Here is a 20,583-nt window from a genome sequence, read left to right as displayed (position 1 = left end):
TTGTGCAGAAAGGAGGGGACAGGTGTCCACATTTTCCACATGGTGGCTGGTCCCTGTGGTGCTTTCCCACTGTTCAGAGCTTCCCTGGGAGGACTCAGGGCTCAGCTGTGCATCATGAGCTGTTCTGTTCTCTGCAGCAGCCAACACTCACATCAGCTCCTCCTTCAGTCCCCGTGGCTTTTATGCTGCTCTCACTTTGAAGTGATGTATTAAAACATTAGCAGCCTCCTACTGGGACTGAACAGACACTGCTAAGGATGTTTCCTGTTTGGGACAACTTGAGTTCAAGTAGAAATGGTCTGTACTCCAGCAATGATGAACTCCTGAAGGGTTTTGTTGCCTTTCCCCCTTTCTGCCTAATAGTGGAATCAGCAGGGTCCCACCAAGCACAGCTGGAGAGTCCCAAGAGCATCTTTTGCTGTGCTGGTCCCACAAGGTGCAAGTGGGGAGATACTGGCAGTGGGAAATCAAGCACCTTTCTCCTTCCCAGTAGCCAGACATCCCCATTTGATCCCTCTCCTGCCTTCTCCTCAGACCAGCTTGGACATTCCCCAGGACCAGCAGCAGCTGGGCCGCGGCCGCCGCTCCGGCTCCGTCTGTCGCTGCCAGGCCTTGGCTGAGGAGGAGATGCACTGGAGCAGCCTGTGACCCAGCACTCAGGCTGCTGCTCCCTCCTCAGAGGGAGTTCTCCTTCCCACCCTGCTCCCCTTCTCATCCCCGTGTCCCCTTTGTTGGGCACTGCTGGGCAGAGTTTTGCACGGCCTCTGCTCGCTGCTGGGCCTGGGGACATTGTGGTGACCTTCTAGGACACAGCAGTAGCCCAGGTGGCCCCTCATGAACTTAAAAAGGAAACAGTCCATGACACAAATTTCTTACCTAGATTTTACTCTGTCTCATGCTCAGTCTCTGAAAAGGATTCATTTTTATTCATATAATGGTTCTTTTGTTTCATGAGTATTTACTTAAAGAAGAGCTGTGGTTCTTTCCAAGCAAACCTGTTGTAAAGATTGCCTTTTACTATGGCATCATCCATGGTGGAATCAAGACATGCTAGGGGTATTTAACACTTTAATGACACATAAATAAATACACATCAGATCTCGAGGTATCAAAAATTCTGCATAGCATATGCTGCCTGAATATCAATGCACAGCCTAACTGCAGGGTGGCATGGCTGGGTGAGCTGAAACCACTGTGCTCCCATCAAGGGTAGCTGAAAGCAGTGGGCTTTGGGTTGGTGTTCTCTCTCAGTAAAAGAGGTTTTTTCCCTCTCATACATGACAAAGTGCCAGACTCAGTAAATTCAGATCAAAGCCAACAGTTTTCTGGCTGCCATGTTTGTTCTTTTATTCAGATCAAACAAAACTACCAGTTGTGTTTATAACCGTGAAGGAAAATGGTTCCGTTGCTTCAAGATCCATTTGAGAAGAAGCAAGAGCTTCTCGGGAGTCATCTTCTAGGAGCATCTCTCTTGAGGCGTGCTGCCTTTTCTTTATTTTTTCTTTTTTGTTTCTTTATTTTTCCATTTCATATTCAGAAATTAATTAAGCATGTAGATTCAAGCAGTCCTTTTCATGCCTTTAAAATGCATTTATTGCACAGTTTGATGGATAACTTGGATTCCATGATCACAGAATCGCTTTGGTTGGGAAACACCTCCAAGCACCTCAAGTCCAGCCTGTGACTGATCACCACCTTGATCAAACAATAGATACGATACACCTAAAGAGAAAAGAGCTTTCTGTATTTATGGAAACCTTGGGTTTCCATCAGAGATGGGCTCTTGGGGGCGTTGACCCTGTCCCCGTGTCCCACAGGTGGAGGAGCGCTCCCGGCTCAATCGCCAGAGCTCGCCGGCCATGCCCCACAAGGTGGCCAACAGGATTTCTGACCCCAACCTGCCTCCTCGCTCCGAGTCCTTCAGCATCAGCGGCGTGCAGCCAGCCCGGACCCCGCCCCTGCTCCGACCCGTGGACCCACAGGTAATGGTGCTCCCCCGCTGCCAGGATGCTGGGGGTGCTGGTAAGGAAACAAGGAAGAGTGGATGGAAGGGAAATAGCGTCTGGCTCCCTGGTTTCTCAGCCTTAAGCATGTTCATGAGTAAGAGCAGCATCTACATGCATGAGTGTATTCCTCTTGTCACCTCCATGTGTTAGCAACATCACGCTGGTTTATACCTTCCTTTGAAGCATCACGTACTGGTTACTGCTAGAAACAAGCTGGAGGACCAGGAGGAACTGCTGCTCTGGTCCAGTGCAGCTGTTGCTCTGATCCTCTTTGGATCTGGTTTATGTAAAGGACTAAAACCACAGAGCCTGGTACAAAAGACCCGGGATGCTTTGATGCTGAGGATCATCAGAAAGAGGTTTTGCTTTCTTTGCTGCTTTGATTCAAGGTTTTGTTTTGGTTTTCCATTGAGTTGACATCAGTCACAAACACATCTGGAGAGGGCATAGATCACCATGACTGTCACAGAGGAGGGGCATCATTATTTTAGAAGTTTCTCCCAGCCTTGAGGTCTGCAAGTACTCTGCCACCAAAAGCTGTAGGAGTGTCAGTGCTGGCTCTGGTCCAGCCCCTGGAATTGCTCCCACAGATCCACAGACTCCAGTAGTGATTTCAGAGGGAAATACAAAGCCTTTGCTCCAGGTTCAGCTGGGCTTTCTATGGAATATGTGCCAACTAAGTGCCATCCATGTGTGGCAACTCCAGTACAAAGCCACCTTTAAACAAAAATGTGCAGGTAAGCCCTGAAAAATACTTTTTTGTATGCATTGGGAAAATGGGCAAAACCACACTTCACTGTCATCCCTCTGACTGACCAAATAATTTTCAGTGACCTTCTTGGTGTCCTATACCATCAGCAGCTACAAAGACTTTGGCAATAAAATACACATGAAAGAGTTGCTTGAAGCCCAGAGCCCCATGTCAGTGTATGTGTGCACACTCATGTGAGACATGTACAGAGACCTGTATGTAGAAATTTCAAATAAAAGTTACAACCCTGTTGTATCAAAGGAGTGCAGCTTCACAGAGTCCTGGGAAGAAGCTCTGATTTCACAAACTGTAACTTTGTGATTCTCTCAGACTTCCCAGAACAGATGTCAGTATTCCTTAAACTTGCAACCTGTAGGGCTAATCCCTGGGAGCCACCAGGACCTATAGAAGCTCATGCCTCCCGATATTTTTAAGCCATCTATGCCTCAGAATTCCTGATGATTTTTTTAATCAATTATTATTTATTATCGTTTCCTTATTTTTGGTTTTTTGTTTTTTTTTTTTTCATTTTTAACATGGAAAATCCATGCCAAACCTCATTAGTACAACCACAGAGGTGCAGGTGTAGGAGCTGGACTTTGGGCCAGCAGCAGCAGAGCCTGGGGCGGGCACGGCGTGTACGGGAGTGTGATTTTTAACAGATCTTGCCTTGAAGTGATGTAAGTCAGAAGTTCCTGAAACCAAGGCAGTGCTGATCTCAGACCAAGGGGGCTTTTCAGTGCTAATCAAAAAAAATTTTTTTAAATCAAATTTTTAAATTTTTTTTAATTCCTCTTTTTTTTTTTTTTTTAACCCTCCCATTTTGACTGATAGTTCTGTTTTGACTTGGTGCTTAGATTCCACATCTGGTCACTGTGAAATCCCAAGGAAGCTCCTTGTCTGGGTCTCAGTCACTGCATGAACAGCCTGCAAAGGGACTGGCTGGGTTTCAGGAGGCTCTGACGGTGACCTCTCACCGCACTGAGATGCCAAGGCAGAACTCGGACCCCACCTCAGAAAACCCTCCTCTGCCCCCTCGCATTGAAAAGTTTGACCGAAGTTCTTGGTTACGGCAGGAGGAAGACATTCCACCAAAGGTAACACAATCCTCCTCACTTTCAGCACTGTCAGAGGCAACCCCAGAGCTGAGTCCCTCTGGCAAAGCAGAGTGGGCAGGACTGAGCCCACCCCGAGGCTCTGCAGCGGGGGCTGACCCACCCAGGGGCTGCATTTCCTCAGGCAGGGTTTGCAGGACATGCTGGGAGCTGCTCTTGGCTGCAAAATAGCTGCAAAACAGCACTGCCCTCCAGCAAAGAAAGTTCTCGAGCTCAGGCAGAGGCCAAAACAAATTAATCTCTTCTTTCCCTTGGATAAAAAACAACCTTCTGCTTAAATAGAATTATAGGAACATAAAATTTGTCATACTCAATAAGACGGGTTCTTTTTAGTCCAGTACCGTGCCTCCAGTTGCAATCAATATTGATGGAAGACTTGTAAGGGCTCCAGCAGCTTTATACATTCATTGACATTTTGGCAGTGTCTGGCAGTACCTCTTTAATTAGGATTCTTCTGGACCAGTATTTCGATTGTGTTGTTTATACACCTTCACTTTGGAAGAATTATAACTTGGCCATTAAAGTTGCCCTTACAGTGAATCAGTGCTTAGCCAGGAGGATTTTTACAGAGGAGAAATGATTATAAATTGATTAGTGACAGGGAGGCAGTATTTGTCCCTGATTGAGAGGCAATTTTTTCTGTGTATTTACAAATTGAGTGACTTGCCTTTTTAAGAGCAAAGTCACAGTCACCAGGTAAGCCTCCCTGTGCAGGGGATCTGTGGTGGTGTCATGGGTGTTAATAATGCTCCTATTTCTGCTGTCACCAAGCAAGAGGAGATATCAGTGCTCTGCTGAAGGCAACAGCAAGCCAACAGCTCCTGGAACTGTCTGTGTGCTTGGCTCCTGCATAGTGCAGGAGGGTGGCTGCCTGGTTTTAAGCTTATTAAGAAAAAGCCCCTGCAATTTAATGTTGGCTATTGCCATGAGTCCTTTGAGAAGGACACTCAGCCACAGTGATGCCCTGCGTGGTGAGACCATGGCTGCTGGGAGATGAGCTGTTCTCCAGCACTCTGCAGTAATTTCCCCCTTGGCTGAGGGAAAGTGGACTCTGGAAGGGATCCCCACCAGGTCACATTTTGGGCTGTTGTGTTGGCAGCACCACCCATGAGGAGCCTGACTTCACACTGGAGTGCTCGAGGTGGGTTTGAGGTGTTGGGAGGCAGGAGCTAAAGGACTGCCCCGAGAGGCAGGACCAGCTGTCTCCATGGTCCAGGGTCTTGTTTCTGCCAGTGCTTATGGCTGGATGCTTCAGAGGAAGGTGGAAAACTCCCCAAGTCCTGACTGCAGAGTACCCCACCTGGAGGGGAGACTGCTTTGTACTGGGACAAGCTGCAGCTGTTGATGCTGCAGTGCAAGCTCTCTAAATCTTCTCTTATCTTGCCTAATGCAACCGTGTGTTTATTCTTTAAAAAAGCCAAGCCTAATCCTTTTTCTTGCTAATCCTGACAAGCCCTTGGCCTTTCTGTTACCTGGTGCAAGGTATTGAACGGTGAGTATTGTCTTGCCTCTCCACATCACCTGAGGTGCTGGGGGATGAGGCCACTGCACCTGTGACCATGCAGTGATGCCTGAGCTCCCACGGGATGGGACAGAGGTCCAGGGTTACCTGTCACTGCCCCTGTAGGCTGTGGTTGGCTTTGGGTGCTCGTGCTGAGCCCTTCTGCCAGCAGCAAGGTTCTGGCAGCGGCATCTGAAGCTCAGTGAAGGTCACAGTGTTTGATCCCAGTGTTAGGTAGGTCAGTCTGGATCTTCCCACTGTCAACCCTCTTGTTTGTCCACCAGTCAACACCTTCTGTCTGCTAGCATGTGTCATATCTGAGCTAGATAGAAAACCTCCATTGTGGCTGTTGAAATGCAATTCAGTCTGAATTTTACCTTAAAAATTACTTTTATGGGTTTTGTTAGATTTAAATTATATATGTATATATATATATTTGTGTGTTTATATGTGCATACATTTCTTCTAGATGTAAGTGCCCTATTTGGTGGTAGCCAGGCTGCTCTGGGGGCTCCCTGGAGCATCCCTGAGAGCACCATTGCTGCTTGCTGCTGCCTCACACTCCAGTGATTCCTTCTAAAAGCTGAGAGCCTTGTATTTTATAATTGCTCTAAATACTGCCTTTCTCTCAGTGGGAAATCAGTTGTAAATCAGCCTTAAGGCAGAGCTGGAAGGTGATCTCCAGATGGCTCAGGTGAGTGAGTGGCCCAGACTGGGTGACTGCAGATGTCTCCATTCTTTTCCAGGTGCCTCAACGAACCACTTCCATATCCCCTGCCCTGGCAAGGAAGAACTCCCCTGGCAATGGCAGCGCCCTGGGGCCCCGGCTGGGCTCCCAGCCCATTCGGGCAAGGTGAGGACATGCAGGACAGGCAGGAGTGACCCTGGAGTGCCACTGCTGCACTGCCCACATGGCCAGGCTGGGAGCACAGACAGGGGCTGGGGTCCAGCCCTGCTTCAGCTGAGTGAGCACCACGACATCTGCAAGGCTTCTCTTGTGTCTGGAGTGAATTTTTGCATCCAACAGTGATTTGTATTGACAAGGCTTGGAGCACTGGAATCCCTGGTTGCTCCCTTGGCTGGATGCATTCCTAGGCATTGCAGGGTCTGGAGGTGGATGCTGCATCTGCTGCTGTGGAAGCAAACAGGAGTTTGGGTGCTCCCCGTAGTGGAATTAGGTCCTGGTTCTCACCTCTTGCATATCAGCGGATCCCTATAAGCTGTGGGGAGGTCTCAGTGGTACATTCCATACATTTCTTATGCATCAGAGTGGTTTTTCACAGATAATGACTGAGGAATGTGCTGCAGGACAGACACTCATACAGCTTGCTGAGATCTTCTCTAGATGTAGATCAAGGATTAAATTCCTTTCAGCTTCCTAGGACTGGGCCTTTAGTTCAGCCAGATGCAGCTCTGGCACAGCAGTGGGCCCCAGGGAGGTGCTGTGCCACCGCTGTGTTCCCATCTCTGCCGTGTCACAGCTGTCCCTGGGCATGTTCAAAACGAGCAGGGAAGCTGACAGGCTCTGCTCAGAGCTGGATGGAAAAAACACAGCTTAGTCATGCGAGAGCTTGTCCCTGCTTCACAGAAGGACCTCAGACGGGCAGATCCCCGGAGAAATGCGAGTTCCAATTAGCCTTGCGTGAGGAGGGAGCTCCTTGGCTTCTTCTTTCCTGCCTTGTCCTCAGAGGGTGAGGTCAAAAAGTGAATGTGGGGATGTTCATGGTGTGTGCTGTCACCAGTATGAGCATACTCTTCCCTTTCCAGCTCAGTGCCCCCTCTGTGCTTCAGCAAACTCAGGCAGCAGCCCCAAGTCACTGGCGGGGACAGCAGTAGGAGGAAGAGTATTTTTTGTTGTTCTTTTCTTTTTTTTTAATTAGAGAAAAAGCATATCGTGGTTTGTTGCTCTTCTTTGCCAAAGGCTGAAACATTTTGAATTCTTGAAAATGTTGTTCTTTTAATTAGCTGTTGCTTGAAGGACAGCTTAAAATGCAGAGGGATATTGGGCTGCGTAATCTTTATAAGTGATGGTATTGAAAGTAAAAAGGATAATGGAAATCTGGGATTCAAATTCAAGGTTGCCCAGTGTTTCCTGCACCTTCACTGTCCCAGTCCTGGTCAGTGCAGGTAAAGACATCAGTTGCCAAAGTTTTCAAATATACTTCATTAGTTAATTTAGGTAAGGATGTCAGCCATACAGCATGAGCTGGAGACCTTCACTTTGATGAAAATTGGAAATTATTAGGATGCTGCCACATGTCCATTAAACTTAAGTTTTCATTGAAATTATTTCATACTTTATTTCTCCCACAGTAATGTAATATTTTTCCTTTTCCCCCATTTTTCCTATTAGTTCTTGATTCTCCCCATGCATAAGTGCAAATATTACAAAAATATCCCTTCTTTTATTTGTCACCCTGTTGTGAGAAATGAGGGAATATTTACTACACATTTTAAAGAGTCCTTTGAGTAAGTGAGTAAGATCACTTCCAGAAACATTGTATAAAACCAAATTGCCTAACTCTGGATGAACATCTCTTCTGATGTCATTTCAATGCCAAGTAAGAATTAATTTCCTAAAGGCGTTTGATAGCCAGAGAGATATTAGTCACTCCTTGTGTATCAAGGGCACTTTTTATTCTAGATTTATCTGTGTTCACAAGGGTGAGAGAATCAAGGAGGAAAAGTGGATATCTGATGCAAGTCTGAAGTGAAGCCATGAAAATTGGGGTCTGTGAATTAAGTGGTTCAAGAGATCTGCAGCCTTGTTGCAAATTTGAGATCCTTGCTTTGCTGAAATCTTTGTCTAACAGCACATCACAAATTCCTGCTTTTATGAAGAATTTTGGTGGCTAATTAGGTAACTCCAGCTTTGCAAGTGTACAGACAGGGGATCGAGAGCAAGGAATTTTTAATGGTTGCCAAATTTTACGAAACAGGAGCAGAAATCTTCTCTAGGCAATTTTTGTTTTGTTGTTGCTGTGGTCATAGAGCACCCAAAATTGGTGACCTCAGCCCTGTCTCCTCCCTGTCCAGAGGAGAACTCTCCTGGCCTTTGCAGGCACCCGTGTCAGTGTGGGAAGGGTCTGGAGCCCTGGGGGCGGGTGTGACCCTGCCTGATGGTGCCTCCCTGTTTTGTCCTCCTGCAGCAACCCAGACCTGAGGAGGACAGAGACCATCGTGGAGAGCCCCTTGCAGAGGACCAGCAGTGGCAGCTCCTCCAGCTCCAGCACTCCCAGCTCCCAGCCCAGCTCCCAGGGTGGATCCCAGCCTGGCTCCCAGGCTGGCTCCAGCGAGCGCAACAGAGTCAGAGGTGAGCTTGGGAACATCCCTCAGCAGCAGGCACACCAGGAAGGGCAAGAGGTCTGTGATCTCATGCTTGTTTTTAAAAAAAAAAAAATTTAAAAATCAAAGGGTCCATCATTTCTGATGTGCTTTTATGACCTGCTGGCCTCCTTGCAAACAGAGATGCCAACAGCCCCGTTTCCCTGGAGGCTGATATAAGATGGCCACAGCATCTCACTGCCAAGTAGCCTTGGCAAAAGGAGATGGGAGTTATGCTTTAGGGTAAACAAAAAAAAACAACCAGTGTGCTTCCTGTCTTCATCCACCTGGGTGCACCTCCTCTGATGTGTTTTTTTCTGGGAGTGTGTTTCACTTTTAATTGATATATATATTTTTGGGGGCTTCATCTTTGTGCCCGAAATGGGATCAGAGGAGTGATGTAACCTGTAAGAATCTTTCTCTCTCAAATGCTTTCACCAGACAGCCATGCTGACATGGGATTTATGTGTGTAGCCAAATTGTTCCCTCTCACCCTAGAGCCCCTCTTAAAGATATCCCATTCCCCTGTTTAATGGCAGTGGAGTAGTGGAGTTGCCACAGCCCATACACCCACACATCTGCATTCTGGCACAGCCCCACGCTTCCATTCCCCAGGGCTGAAGAGCATTAAGACAAATGCTGCCTCCATGCGTTGAATATTTTATGACTTGGCCATAAGATGATGGTGTCTGTTGTTGAAACCATCCGTCCTCTAGGTAGTCAATAAAAGGAGTTTGTAACCCATTGTCATTTCGGGTTTGGTTTTGTTTTTACTAATGAGGAATCCTGTGACAAGTATTGTCCTAGCGATGTCAGATGCTGCAGAGCTTTTCATTTATCACATGCCCTGCTCTTCTGCAAAGTAAATTTGTTTCTTTAGTAGAAAAGGAGCAGTAACTCTGTGAGAGGGCTGTTGGTGGAGGCTGGGCAGGATTATGGCTTCCCTAGCAAATTTGTTTTAAATTTTCTTTCTTGTAGAAAAGGAGCAGTAACTCTGTGAGGGGGCTGTGGTGGAGGCTGGGCAGGATTATGGCTTCCCTAGCTCTGTTGGTGGAGAAGCAGAAAGGAGCAGGAGTGTTTTTCAAGACAGCAGAGTGATGATGAAGCCCCCATTCCCACCTGTCCCAGGTGACAGGATGCAGTGGTGGCTTTTGGCAGCGTTTTAATTCCCGCTCTCTCCACCTGCCTTTCACCAGGGAATGCCAAGCCCGAAGGGTCCCCTGTGCTCTCCCATGAGCCCGCCAAGGTCAAGCAGGAGGACAACAGGGACGTGACACGACCGAGCCGACCCGCTGTGAGTCCTCAATTCCTTCCCATGGGAATGCTGCCAGCTGGCTTGGCCACGTTTCCCTTCGGTGCGGTGGCACAACCGCGGGGAGCCCAAAAACGAGGCTAGCACTGCTGCTGCTCCAGCAGAGAGGCTGGAAAGCAGCAGTACAGCAAGAGCCCCTGGGAGATTTGAATGCTTAAGAGAGTGCATGAGTTTTTACCAGGAGCCCAAGCCTAGGGGAAAGCACTTAAGCCTGTGTTTCCAGGCGAAGCAGACGCTTAAGGGCTTTGCTAGCTTGGGCGCGGCGGTGGCCGATGGCACATGGTTGTGTTCCGTGCTGCATGTCCCGCGCAGCACCCGCCGAGGGATGCTCTGCTCGTGAAGGCTGGGGAACCAACCAGCCCCCGACAGCCTTCCCAGCTTAAAACCCCACCTGGTAGTGGTCTCTGTACACTCCCCTTCTATTATTCTGAGCAAAATCTCATCCGAAGTGTTTCCTTCTGGTTTAATGCTGTTAACATTTGTATCTTAAAACTGCAGAGTCAGCCTAAAAACTATATGAATTTCCACTGCTTCTCTATTTTAATGTGTATTAATGTTTTGTTGATGATGTTTTTTTTCTCTACACTCCACAGCGTTGAGCTAACAATTCTAATTTTATTTCTAACCTGCTTGCCCTTCCTCTGGCTTTTTCCTGTCCCGATCTGTTTCCTCTGATGCTGATTATTCTTCCTTTACCCACAGAGCTATAAGAAAGCTATAGATGAGGTTAGTGATATCTTTTCTCAGTGGGTCATGCCTATGCAAGGTTGACTAGTTAGTGCTTAATTCCGAGCTGGGTTTTCTTGGTGCTGGCGTTGATAAAGGTGGCGATGCGATCTCGGGTCGGACGGGAGAGCGAACCGGTGGCGTTCCGGCGTCGGGAGCCCGCCCGCGGGGAGGGGACAGCACTGCTGGCGTGCTCTGCTCAGCCCTGGGCTGCCCAAAACCTGCTGGCCACACCACTTGCATGGAGGCCAGGGCAGAGGCATCCCAGTGTTCACGTGGGGGAGCAGGTGGTGCTGCCGTTGTTCGGCGTGTTGGAAGGAGAAGGAGCGAGAGCGGAGGTTTCTCGTGCCGGTGGAGGAGGTCGGGCAGCCTGGACCCCTCACCACATTCTGCTCTCAGCCACAGCCCCTGGCCACCTGCTGATTTCAGTGGGGCCATCAAGTGCTTTTTGAAATGTGTTCTAAGCCTAATTCAAAAAAAGGCACTTGAAAAATCCGGAGCGGTGGGTTGTTCATTCTCAGGGATCAGCATCCACTGCAAAGCCAGTCAGCAGAGCCATCTCGGATGTTGATGGCAGTGCTGGTCCTCATTCATCCTCTTAAAAAATGAGAGTCCTGAAGTGCACCTTTTTCACTTAGGATAATATTTTAAATGTGCATCTGGCAGCGGTGAATGTTTAAACATTAATGGGAAAAGACCCAGCATTCCTGATTTAACATTTAACTTGCCTCACACACTCATCGCTGTAACTGCAGGGCTGTAGCAGAAAGCACTGGTTTCAGCAGCCTCTTCTACAGCCTCTTTCCTCTAAAAATAGAAGATATGAAAGAAGGAAGATGTGCTGGTTAGTTAACTTGTTCTCTTGGATAAAATATGAGCAATACATTTTGTTTAATGAGGTGCTTTGTTAAGAAAAAAGCACATAAATCAGTGTCTAAATAGAGGCAGTGTGTGTGCTGAATTCAAGCTCAAGGAGCGATGTGATTTCGGAAACCAATCTGACTTGATTCCAGCAAATATTAAATCTAAAGAAGGCTTTGTAATTAAAAGTAATTAAAGAGCACTGACACCGCTAACTTATGTATTATGTCACCCTCAGTAATAACACTTGGAACGTGTGGAGCTACAGAGCAATTTCTAGTTGTCAGATTGTTTTTGGTCCAGGAGCAACTTGGTGAAGCCATTTAATCCTACAAAGAGCTCATTACTTAAACAAAATGATAGCATCAAAGAATTAACCATCCTGAGGCAAAGCTTTAACTAGGAAATATGAGTTATCTGATGATATTGTCTGGGAGTATTACTGCTCTTATAACTTTCAAATTAGTTATTAAAAAGTAGTTAAGCTGATTTTTAAAATACTTTACTATCTTCTAGTGATGGCCAAAAAAGGCTGATAGGGTGCCTTGAAGCACGTTAGAAGTGGAAGGTACAAAAAATAAATAATTTTCACAGTCCAGTGCTGTGACAGGGAGGAGTTCAGTGCTAGTCCTGCGCTGCAGAAGTCCAGCTGCAGTTTTAAGAGGTTCTTACACAGTCCTAAAATTCCTTTTAAAGTGAGAGGCTCTAATTCAATTCAAAGGCAAGTGCTCAATAAAGAGCATGTTTGATACTCTAAATGGAAAGCATTGTTGAGCTGCTCAAATTGTCACTGATTCTTATTTAGGAAAAGAAGCAGTCGTATCATAGAAGCTGCTATGGCACTAATTAAAATAATTAGTTGTCATGACTGCAGATTTGACTCTATTTCAATCTCAAACATGTTGGCATCGAAAAGGAGCTCTTGAAATACCACAATCTCTCCTTAATCATGGTGAAGAGCCTTTCTTTAAAGGTACAGAGACCATTTGGAGGGACACAGAACTGCAGAATCAGAGAATAGTTTGGGTTGGAAGGGACCTTAAAGTTCATCTTGTTTCCCCCCAGACCCTGTCCATAAGCAGGGACACCTTCCACTATCCCAGGTCACTCCAAGCCCCATCCATCCTGACCTTGAACATTTCCAGGGATAGGGCAGCCACAGCTTCTCTGGGCAAGCTGTGCCAGGGCCTCACCACAGTCTGAATAAAGAATTTCTTCCCAATATCTAATCTAAACCTACTCTCTGTCAGTTTGAAGCAATTCCCCCTTGTCCTGTCACTCCATACCCTTGTCCAAAGTCCCTCTCCAACTCTGCTGGAGCTTATTTAGGTGCTGGAAGATGCTCTGAGGTCTCCCTGTGGGGCCTTCTCTTTCTCCAGGCTGAACAACCCATATAAAACCCATCACAGGTGCCTGCTGTGAAAGAGGGATTGACCAATTTTTAAAAAAAAGGAAAAAAAAAAGGAAAAATGTCCTGTCACTCCATACTCTTGTCCAAAGTCCCTCTCCAACTCTACTGGAGCTTCTTTAGGTGCTGGAAGATGCTCTGAGGTCTCCCTGTGGGGCCTTCTCTTTCTCCAGGCTGAACAACCCATATAAAACCCATCACAGGTGCCTGCTGTGAAAGAGGGATTGACCAATAAAAAAAATAAAAATAAAAAAAAAAAGGCCTTTTCCGGATGCTTGTACTTCTGGGGCTGATGCAGAACTCTCCAATATCCAGGGGAGTGTCTGTGTCAGAGCCTGGGCAGGGCAGACCTGGGAGCAGAATGTGTGGCTGTCACCGGTGGGAGCCCGCCGGGAGGTGTGGGTCATCCGCAGCCAAAGCACAGATTGCTTACAAAACATTCCTGCCTCACCATTAAAAAACAAACTGGGTTTGCATCTCAGCCATAGAGCTTCTCCATCCTTTTCTTCACATGTCGACAGGATAGATTTTAAGAGCTCCTTTTGCCGCAATAATTAATATTGCCGTAGTCGCCCTGCTGGAACGGTAAACTGGAAATGCAGTAAATGAGAGTATGGCCGTAAGACAATTGTGGAATTTAGTCTTTTTCAATGAGTTTCTTTCTCCCTAATCCTTTATCTCTGACCGAATGCACTGATGCCTACCTCGGTCACTAATATAGGGAGAAATGGTAAGACTGACAATTGCAATGCTTTGTTCGTCATGTGCATGTCTTGTGCAACAGAGTTCTCTAACCCATTCTAATTCGAGCTCTCATGCTTTTCTGCCCTACTGCTTCCCCCTGCATTGCTATAAAAGCATGTAAGATAACAAAAAGTCTCTTTTCTACACGGTGCCTGCCATGTTCCTTGTTTTGAAATAGCAGTGTCTATTTTATATGACTGTCGGGTCTGAGACCTCATCAAAGTCATGGTAAACTGAAAAATTATGACTAGACTTTGGGACTGCTCCTATCTTTTTTCTTGTTTCAAGGCTTTTTTGTTTTTTTTTTTTCTTTTTAGTTTTCTTTCTCCCTTAGCTTGTAGGCTGCCACATTTCACATAAAGTGCTTAATGGGTCCCACTGAGGGATGTTTTTTTTATTATTATTATTATTTTTTGATCGTGTGGCTGACTCAGAGCTGTGACTCCAAAGTCTGGCTGAGCTGGGCGCTTCTCCTCGTGCTCCTCACCGCCTCTCGGCAGCCACCCGACAGCGGAGACTCACCATGGAAGCAGCTCTTGACGTGGGGATTGCACCACTCCATGGGAGATGCTGTCATTGCTTCCTTCCCAAATGCATTTATTACAGAATAAATACCATTACGGGGTCTCTTTGAGAAGTTTGAAAGAAGAGAAAACCCTGCAGGAGAAATTCTCCGAGCCAATCTTTGAAGTGACGTTGTTTTCCAGTTTACTATGATGGTGACTGAACTTCACCTTTTCCAACAAATATAATTTTGTCGTGTATATACATATAAGTGTGTGTATATATATGCACATACACGTTCCAAAGAGAAAAAGAAGAGGTTGGCTATTGACTTTTCAGTGAGCGTAAATCAGTTTTGTTTTGTTTAATAAATGCTACATGCTACAAACATTGTCTTACGTTTGTCTCATGTTTGTAACGACTCTGTAAAGCTATTTCTTGTTGCTCGTGCTGTTAGCATTGGCTTTTGGAGAGATGTGTGTGACATTCTCCTCGCTCTGAATGTAACAGCCATCGCTTCCTTGTTTCCTTGCCCCCATCCCCTTTAGGATCTGACGGCTTTAGCCAAAGAGTTGAGGGAGCTGCGCATCGAGGAAACCAACCGGCCCCTGAAGAAGGTGACAGACTATTCCTCCTCCAGCGAGGAGTCGGAGAGCAGCGAGGAGGAGGAGGAGGATGGGGAGAACGAGACACACGATGGGACCGTGCCTGTCAGTGACATCCCACGGCTCATGTGAGGAACGCTTTCTTTTAGGGGGGCAAACCATGAAACCCCGGGGTGTGTTTTTCTGGAGGTGAAACCCCAACGTGTCTTGGCCTGGAGGAGAAACCCTGGTGTGTCCTGGCCTGGAGGAGCAGCAGCTGTGGTAAAGGACATAAAGGACATGGCCAAAGCGTGTCCGTGTTTGGTGGCTGGCACTGGGAATGGCGTCATTGTTGCAAGGGATGATGTACTCACATGAGTGTTTTTCCTGTTCCAAACCAGAGAGAATTAATGGGAAAAATGGGGCTATTTCTGCTGCATATTCAGTGAATGTTGCCTCAAAGCTGATGGAGCTGTACCTGCTGACAAGGCAGGCAGGTTTTTGGCCAGAGTGAGCACAGCTGACCTCATCCACACTGTGGGTCCTGCCCATGGGATGGATGTGCTAAAATTCTGCCTGCTCTTGAGCCTGGTCTTGCCCCAAATTAAGCCATGCTAAAGTGTCAGCACTTGGTGTCCTGCCCAGTGCCAACTGGTAGAGCCAGGATTGGAATAATCCTGAATCTTTGTCTTGGATTTCTGCCCCTGGCACAGTCAGTGTTGGTGGGTTAAAGTGGTGAAATGAAGAGATCAGCAGATTGTTATGTCCCATGGGACATTTGTGCTTTTGAATCTCCAGATCAGGGCAGCACAGCTTCAACACTCACAGGGAGCTGTTGCCATTCAGGGAGAGTTCCTGGAGTATTTCTGCTCAGGCTTCCCACCCAGTGCTTTGCAGGGGCATTTCTGGAGGGCTCTGCCTGGCAGCAGGATCTGAATCCTGCCCCTCTGAATTCACAGAGGAGCTGTAGGAAAGTTTCAGGGAATTATTTGTGTTTTAATCAGTTAATTTCCTTTTTTTTCTGCTGAATTAGTTATAGCTGATACAGGCATACCTGGCTTCAGGAACATGGTTTAGCAGTGAACACGATGGTGCTGGGTGAGTGGTTGGACTCAAGGAATTTAGAGGTCTTCTCCAAGCTAAACAATTCTTTGATTCTCTGATTCATGAGGCACGGAGTAGCACAGAAGCCCTCTAACTGGCAGGGACACCATGTCTCCTTGGGTCCTTGTTATTCAGAGTGCCAAGCTTCTGGGTTGAAGCTTCCTTCCAGCAGAAGAATTAAAATCAGAGCTCTTGAGTTGGTTGGAGCAAGTCAGGAGGCAGAGGGCTGGCTCTGAATGTGCAGCAGTGGGATGGGCAGTCAGGCGTGCCAGAAGGGGCCTCCAGCTGCTCATGGAAGAGGAGTTTAATCAGGAGTGGTTAATTTGTGCTGACATCCTTCTTCAGACACCTTGGGTTTGACACAGCACTTCCCAGTGGATAAATATCCCACTGGATGCCTTGCAGCCACATGTGTGGGATGGCAGGCACAGCAGTGAGCTGGATGCCCCCAGCCCCTGCCAGCCCAGTGCCACATGTCCCATCATGTCCTGTCTCTGAGTGTCCCAGAGACACAGGGTGGAGATGCAGGGCTGTGTGCAGGCAGAGCTGCACTGCCCCATGTCTGGGGAAAGAGAAGGCAAATCCTCTGATACACACAAAAGGGACCTTAGATCGAGTTCAGCCTCGATGTACTTCAGTGTTTTTGTAGCAGAGATTTATTTTCCTGTGTTCAGTGTTTGTCATTGGAAGGTGGGGCCAAGAGAGATCATCTCATCTTCTGCTGCACCTTCTGAGTGATCTTCATGTAACCCATGTTTAAACTTCCCTGGGTATCCTCCCTGAGCACTTGGCTGCTCTTCATCCCAGCTCTGTCCAGGTGTCTTCTGCTGCAGGATAAACCTATCCATTGCTCTGTGTCCCAGTGGATAGCAGGGATTGTTTATTCCATCCACCTCTGGAGATAGCATTTCTCCATCTGAAGACTCTGATGACTCCCTTGAGCTCCCTCTCCTTGAGCTGTGCAAGCCAGCTCTTGCCCATGGCCAGGGAATTCTTGCAGGATGACATGGAAACTGTGCACTGATGAAATCTGGGACCTCAGGGCTACCTCAGCCATTCATTCACTGGCTGTACAGTCTCAAAATTAACATAACCTCCTCTAGACCTGTTTTCTTATTTTAAAACTATAATAACTGTGCTATTTTCTCATCCTTTGGAGAAAAACTAATGGTAGGGAGGTGTGAGCTCCTCACATGAAAGGTGCTGTAGGAGTCTGGTGGGCTGCTGTCTGGAGTGCTTTTGTGATGCCTGTCCAGGTGTAGGCAAGGAGCCAGTCCCACCTCGGGGTCCCCAGGGCTCAGATCCCACCTTGGACCATGATTAATCCAGCTTGTTTTGGCTTTTCACCGACCAGGCTCCCTCACAAGCCTCCGGGCTTGTTGGTGTGCACAGGAGTTAAAGGTTGTATTGCCTCACAGTGCTGGAAGCAATTGGTCTGTGTGGCTTTTAAATGCAAAGTAATGGGTTTGATCATCCAGGGGTGTTGGTTGTTTGCTTGTGGATTTGTTCCAGTTATATTTAAGCAGCCAGGCTGCCAAGTGAAGTCATGGGGGCTGCTCAGTACCTGTGACATCCAATCTCAGGTAGTCCTAAAATTTAATCAATTCCAGCCCCCTTCTTCAAGTAGGAACGTGGAAATTCCAAGGTGAAACCACAGGTTAGGGCTACATTTTCACCTGGAAAACAGCAGAAAGCTACAGGACACAACTTGTCCTTCTGCCCACATCTTCTCCAGACCTCATCCCCACCTTATTATTTGCCATGAGATGCTCTGGTGTTTCCTTTTCAGGGGTTGATATGGGAATTAAAGGGAGTAAATTTTGGTTTTCTGCAGCTTTTTGAGGTAGAAAAAAATTACATAAAGTAAAGCAGGAGTGCTACTCCTTGTTACACGTTCATCAGTGCTCCTCTCAGGACACCTTGGGATAAGAAAGAGAATGGTGTCTCTCTTTGGTACCTGCAGTTTATCAACCTGACCCTGGCCCTGTATTTCTGGCAGCATCTATCATTTCCCCAAAAATCTAAGTGGTTATATTTTTCTAACTTTTCTTCATGTGAATACAGAGCCTTACTCTTATTGAAATAATACTGTACTAGAAGATGTTTCACCTAGTTTAACAAAGGCAATATTCATCATTAATGCTTTTCCCCTCTGTCCCCAGACCAACAGGAATTCCTGGAAGCAACGAGCCCTACAACCTGGGAATGGTGACAACCCACGGGCTGGAGACTTCCCACGCAGATACGTTTAGCAATATTTCAAGGGAAGGGACTTTAATGGTGAGGGAGGTAAGTTGTAAAACAAACACTTCCATGGAGCATCTTCAGGAGGTTTTGCCCATGTAAGCACAAAAACTAACAGTGCTGTGTGTCCGGAACACAAACTGAGGAGTAAATTGTGCTCGTTAGTGCTCTCCTTAATGCAATTTACACTCGGAGCAAATGTGACAAGTGCAAATGTTTCTCAGAACTACAAACAGCAGTGAATGGCAGTGCCAGGGTGGGGAGGAGGCTCCTGCAGATGGCTCTGCTGTAACCCCCCCATTGCTGCAGGCAGCAGGAGTTATCTTCAGTTTGCAGCGTTTAGTGAATTCACTTGGAACTGGCCCAAAGTTTGCCCTATTCTTCCCAGCCTTTGGGACTGTTAGAGCCCTGCAGTGTTTGTGGAGCATTTGGGGGCTTTTAGCAGAGGCTGGTCCTGCTCAGAGCCCGCTGTGGGAGGCACTGGGCATCCCAGATGGATGTCAGCCCTCATCCCCTGGGGCTGTAGAGGGGAGGCTGTGGTGGGAGCAAAGCTGAGGGATGGTTCTGCAGCAGTGAGGCAGGGGAGGCACCTTCAGTAGCTGTGGAAGATCTCCCTCGGTGTTTCTCGACTTCCCAGCTGCTGGAACGTTCTGGTGATGCTGATGGAAGTGCAGATGGGTAGCTGGACTCCTGGTGAGAGAGCAGGAGGCTCTCATGGTTAGGGAACAGGGGAGTCACTGACACCAGCACATCAGGGAGGTGGATGGGAGAGGAGAAGGAGGGAGGGGAGCTTGGAGTCTGCAGTTGTAAAGGAGGGATGTTTAGATCACATGTAAACTAGACTTGAGCTGCATTTTAGTTCTTAATTCCATTTATCTAATGTATTCATATAGAAATTAAAAAGATGAATGCAAGTTTAAAAGAGAGGAATGAGTTAGCAAAAGAAGTGACAGCATGTTTGCTGCCTTTCTCTATCAGTTTTGGAGGGGGTAGTAATACAGTCCACCCCATCCCTCACTGGGATGGAGCTGCTCAGAGCAGGGATCCCCACAGCTCTGCACATCCGTAAATCAGGGAGGGAGCTGTGGGTGAGTGGGAGAACAAGGTCCTGTGTAACAGGCAGCTGTTCCTGAAAGGAGCTTGTGTTCAGCATCACAACAGTAAAATCCCTGCTGTGCCAGCAGGGCTGGATGAGAACTGGGATGCAGAAGGGTTTAAAAGGCGTGGGCAAGACAAGCTGCTGGAAAACCCCACTGGGAGGAAATGATAAGAAATCCAAACTGCAGCCTTGTGCTGGGTGCTTACTGTTTTTTCCCCCCTACCACCATAGCCATCAGAGGATGGTCTCACTGAGGTCAATGGGCTTTGGGCAAAGAGCTTTTGACTCTTTGGTGGGATGGCAAGGTGTGGTCAAAGGTGATACTAATGAGCAATCAAAAGAAAAATGTCGTCAGGACTAGTCAGGGGCTTGGTGAGCCCAGTTAAAGTTTCCACAAATCCACAAATCCAAAAATGGGTAAATCTCTGTAACAATCGCATTGATGTGCTCCAGGTAGGTGAGATTAATCAAAATGGCAAAATAAATTAGAAAGGGAGAAACTTCCCACTACCTACCTTGCACAGAGAGGGGATGGAAAGGAAGGGGAATGCTGTGGAAACATAAGGAACCTCGTGTGCAGGGCAAACTGCTGGTGGTTGTGCCCCTCCTCTGCTGCTGCTGCTGTTCACTGCTGGTTTGGGTCACAGAAACATGGGACAGGGCTGTGCTGGCACTTGCAGTCAGGCTGCTCTTTGCCATAGCTGTGCAAAGCTGTCCAGGCTAACGCTGACTGAGGGCTCAGGTTCTGCTGTCACCAGGGCCATGTGGGAGGAGAGCTGGCCATGGGGATGGCACCCATGGGGGCAAGCGCAGAATCTGCCCTACCTTCCTCATCTCCAGCCAACAGTGACCAGGCTTCTCTTGCTGTTTCGTGGCTAATTACTCTGCACTGACTTTGTCATTAATCCTGTCTTTAATTCTCTGGAGTGGGGGGTTTGGTTTGCTGCTTGCCAGGCTGCATGGGGCTGGGACAGAGAGGGTCCTTCTCCTGCGCTTGCTCTGGGAGCCGGGGGACTGCCAACAACTTCGTTTTGTTTGGGTTTTTTTTTCCTCTTCTTTTTCTCTTCCCTCCCCACTCCCTTCTCTTTCTTCCTCATGCCTTGTGTCTCTGCAGACCTCTGGTGAAAAAAAGCGTTCTGGCCACGCAGCCAGCAATGGCTTTGCAGGTCACATCAATCTGCCTGACCTGGTGCAGCAAAGCCACTCGCCGGCGGGCACGCCGACCGAGGCCCTGGGGCGAGTCTCCACGCATGCGCAGGACATGGACTCGGTGCCTGAAGTAGGTGGTGGGGGGCTCCTC

At 47.6% G+C, this 20,583-nt stretch overlaps 1 protein-coding gene across 5 annotated transcripts in view; it reads left to right on the top strand.

Moving 5' to 3' along the window:
- The window catches only part of TNIK (TRAF2 and NCK interacting kinase), a 149,970-nt gene that overhangs the window by 117,102 nt on the left and 12,285 nt on the right, over nt 1–20,583 (top strand). For 2 of the 5 annotated variants that reach the window (XM_041467593.1, XM_041467590.1), the window contains 9 exons: nt 1,818–1,982; nt 3,615–3,854; nt 6,120–6,226; nt 8,523–8,686; nt 9,894–9,991; nt 10,712–10,735; nt 14,801–14,985; nt 18,103–18,229; nt 20,398–20,562. In XM_041467593.1, coding sequence (XP_041323527.1) covers nt 1,818–1,982; nt 3,615–3,854; nt 6,120–6,226; nt 8,523–8,686; nt 9,894–9,991; nt 10,712–10,735; nt 14,801–14,985; nt 18,103–18,229; nt 20,398–20,562 — 1,275 coding nt within the window. The remainder of the gene's footprint in view (nt 1–1,817; nt 1,983–3,614; nt 3,855–6,119; nt 6,227–8,522; nt 8,687–9,893; nt 9,992–10,711; nt 10,736–14,800; nt 14,986–18,102; nt 18,230–20,397; nt 20,563–20,583) is intronic. The other 3 variants (XM_041467594.1, XM_041467591.1, XM_041467595.1) reach the window with 2 other exon arrangements.

The sequence above is a fragment of the Pyrgilauda ruficollis genome, unplaced genomic scaffold (assembly GCF_017590135.1).
Source record: "Pyrgilauda ruficollis isolate IOZ18807 unplaced genomic scaffold, ASM1759013v1 scaffold21, whole genome shotgun sequence".
Classification (NCBI taxonomy): domain Eukaryota; kingdom Metazoa; phylum Chordata; class Aves; order Passeriformes; family Passeridae; genus Pyrgilauda; species Pyrgilauda ruficollis.
This window is presented reverse-complemented; position numbering and strand designations above follow the sequence as displayed.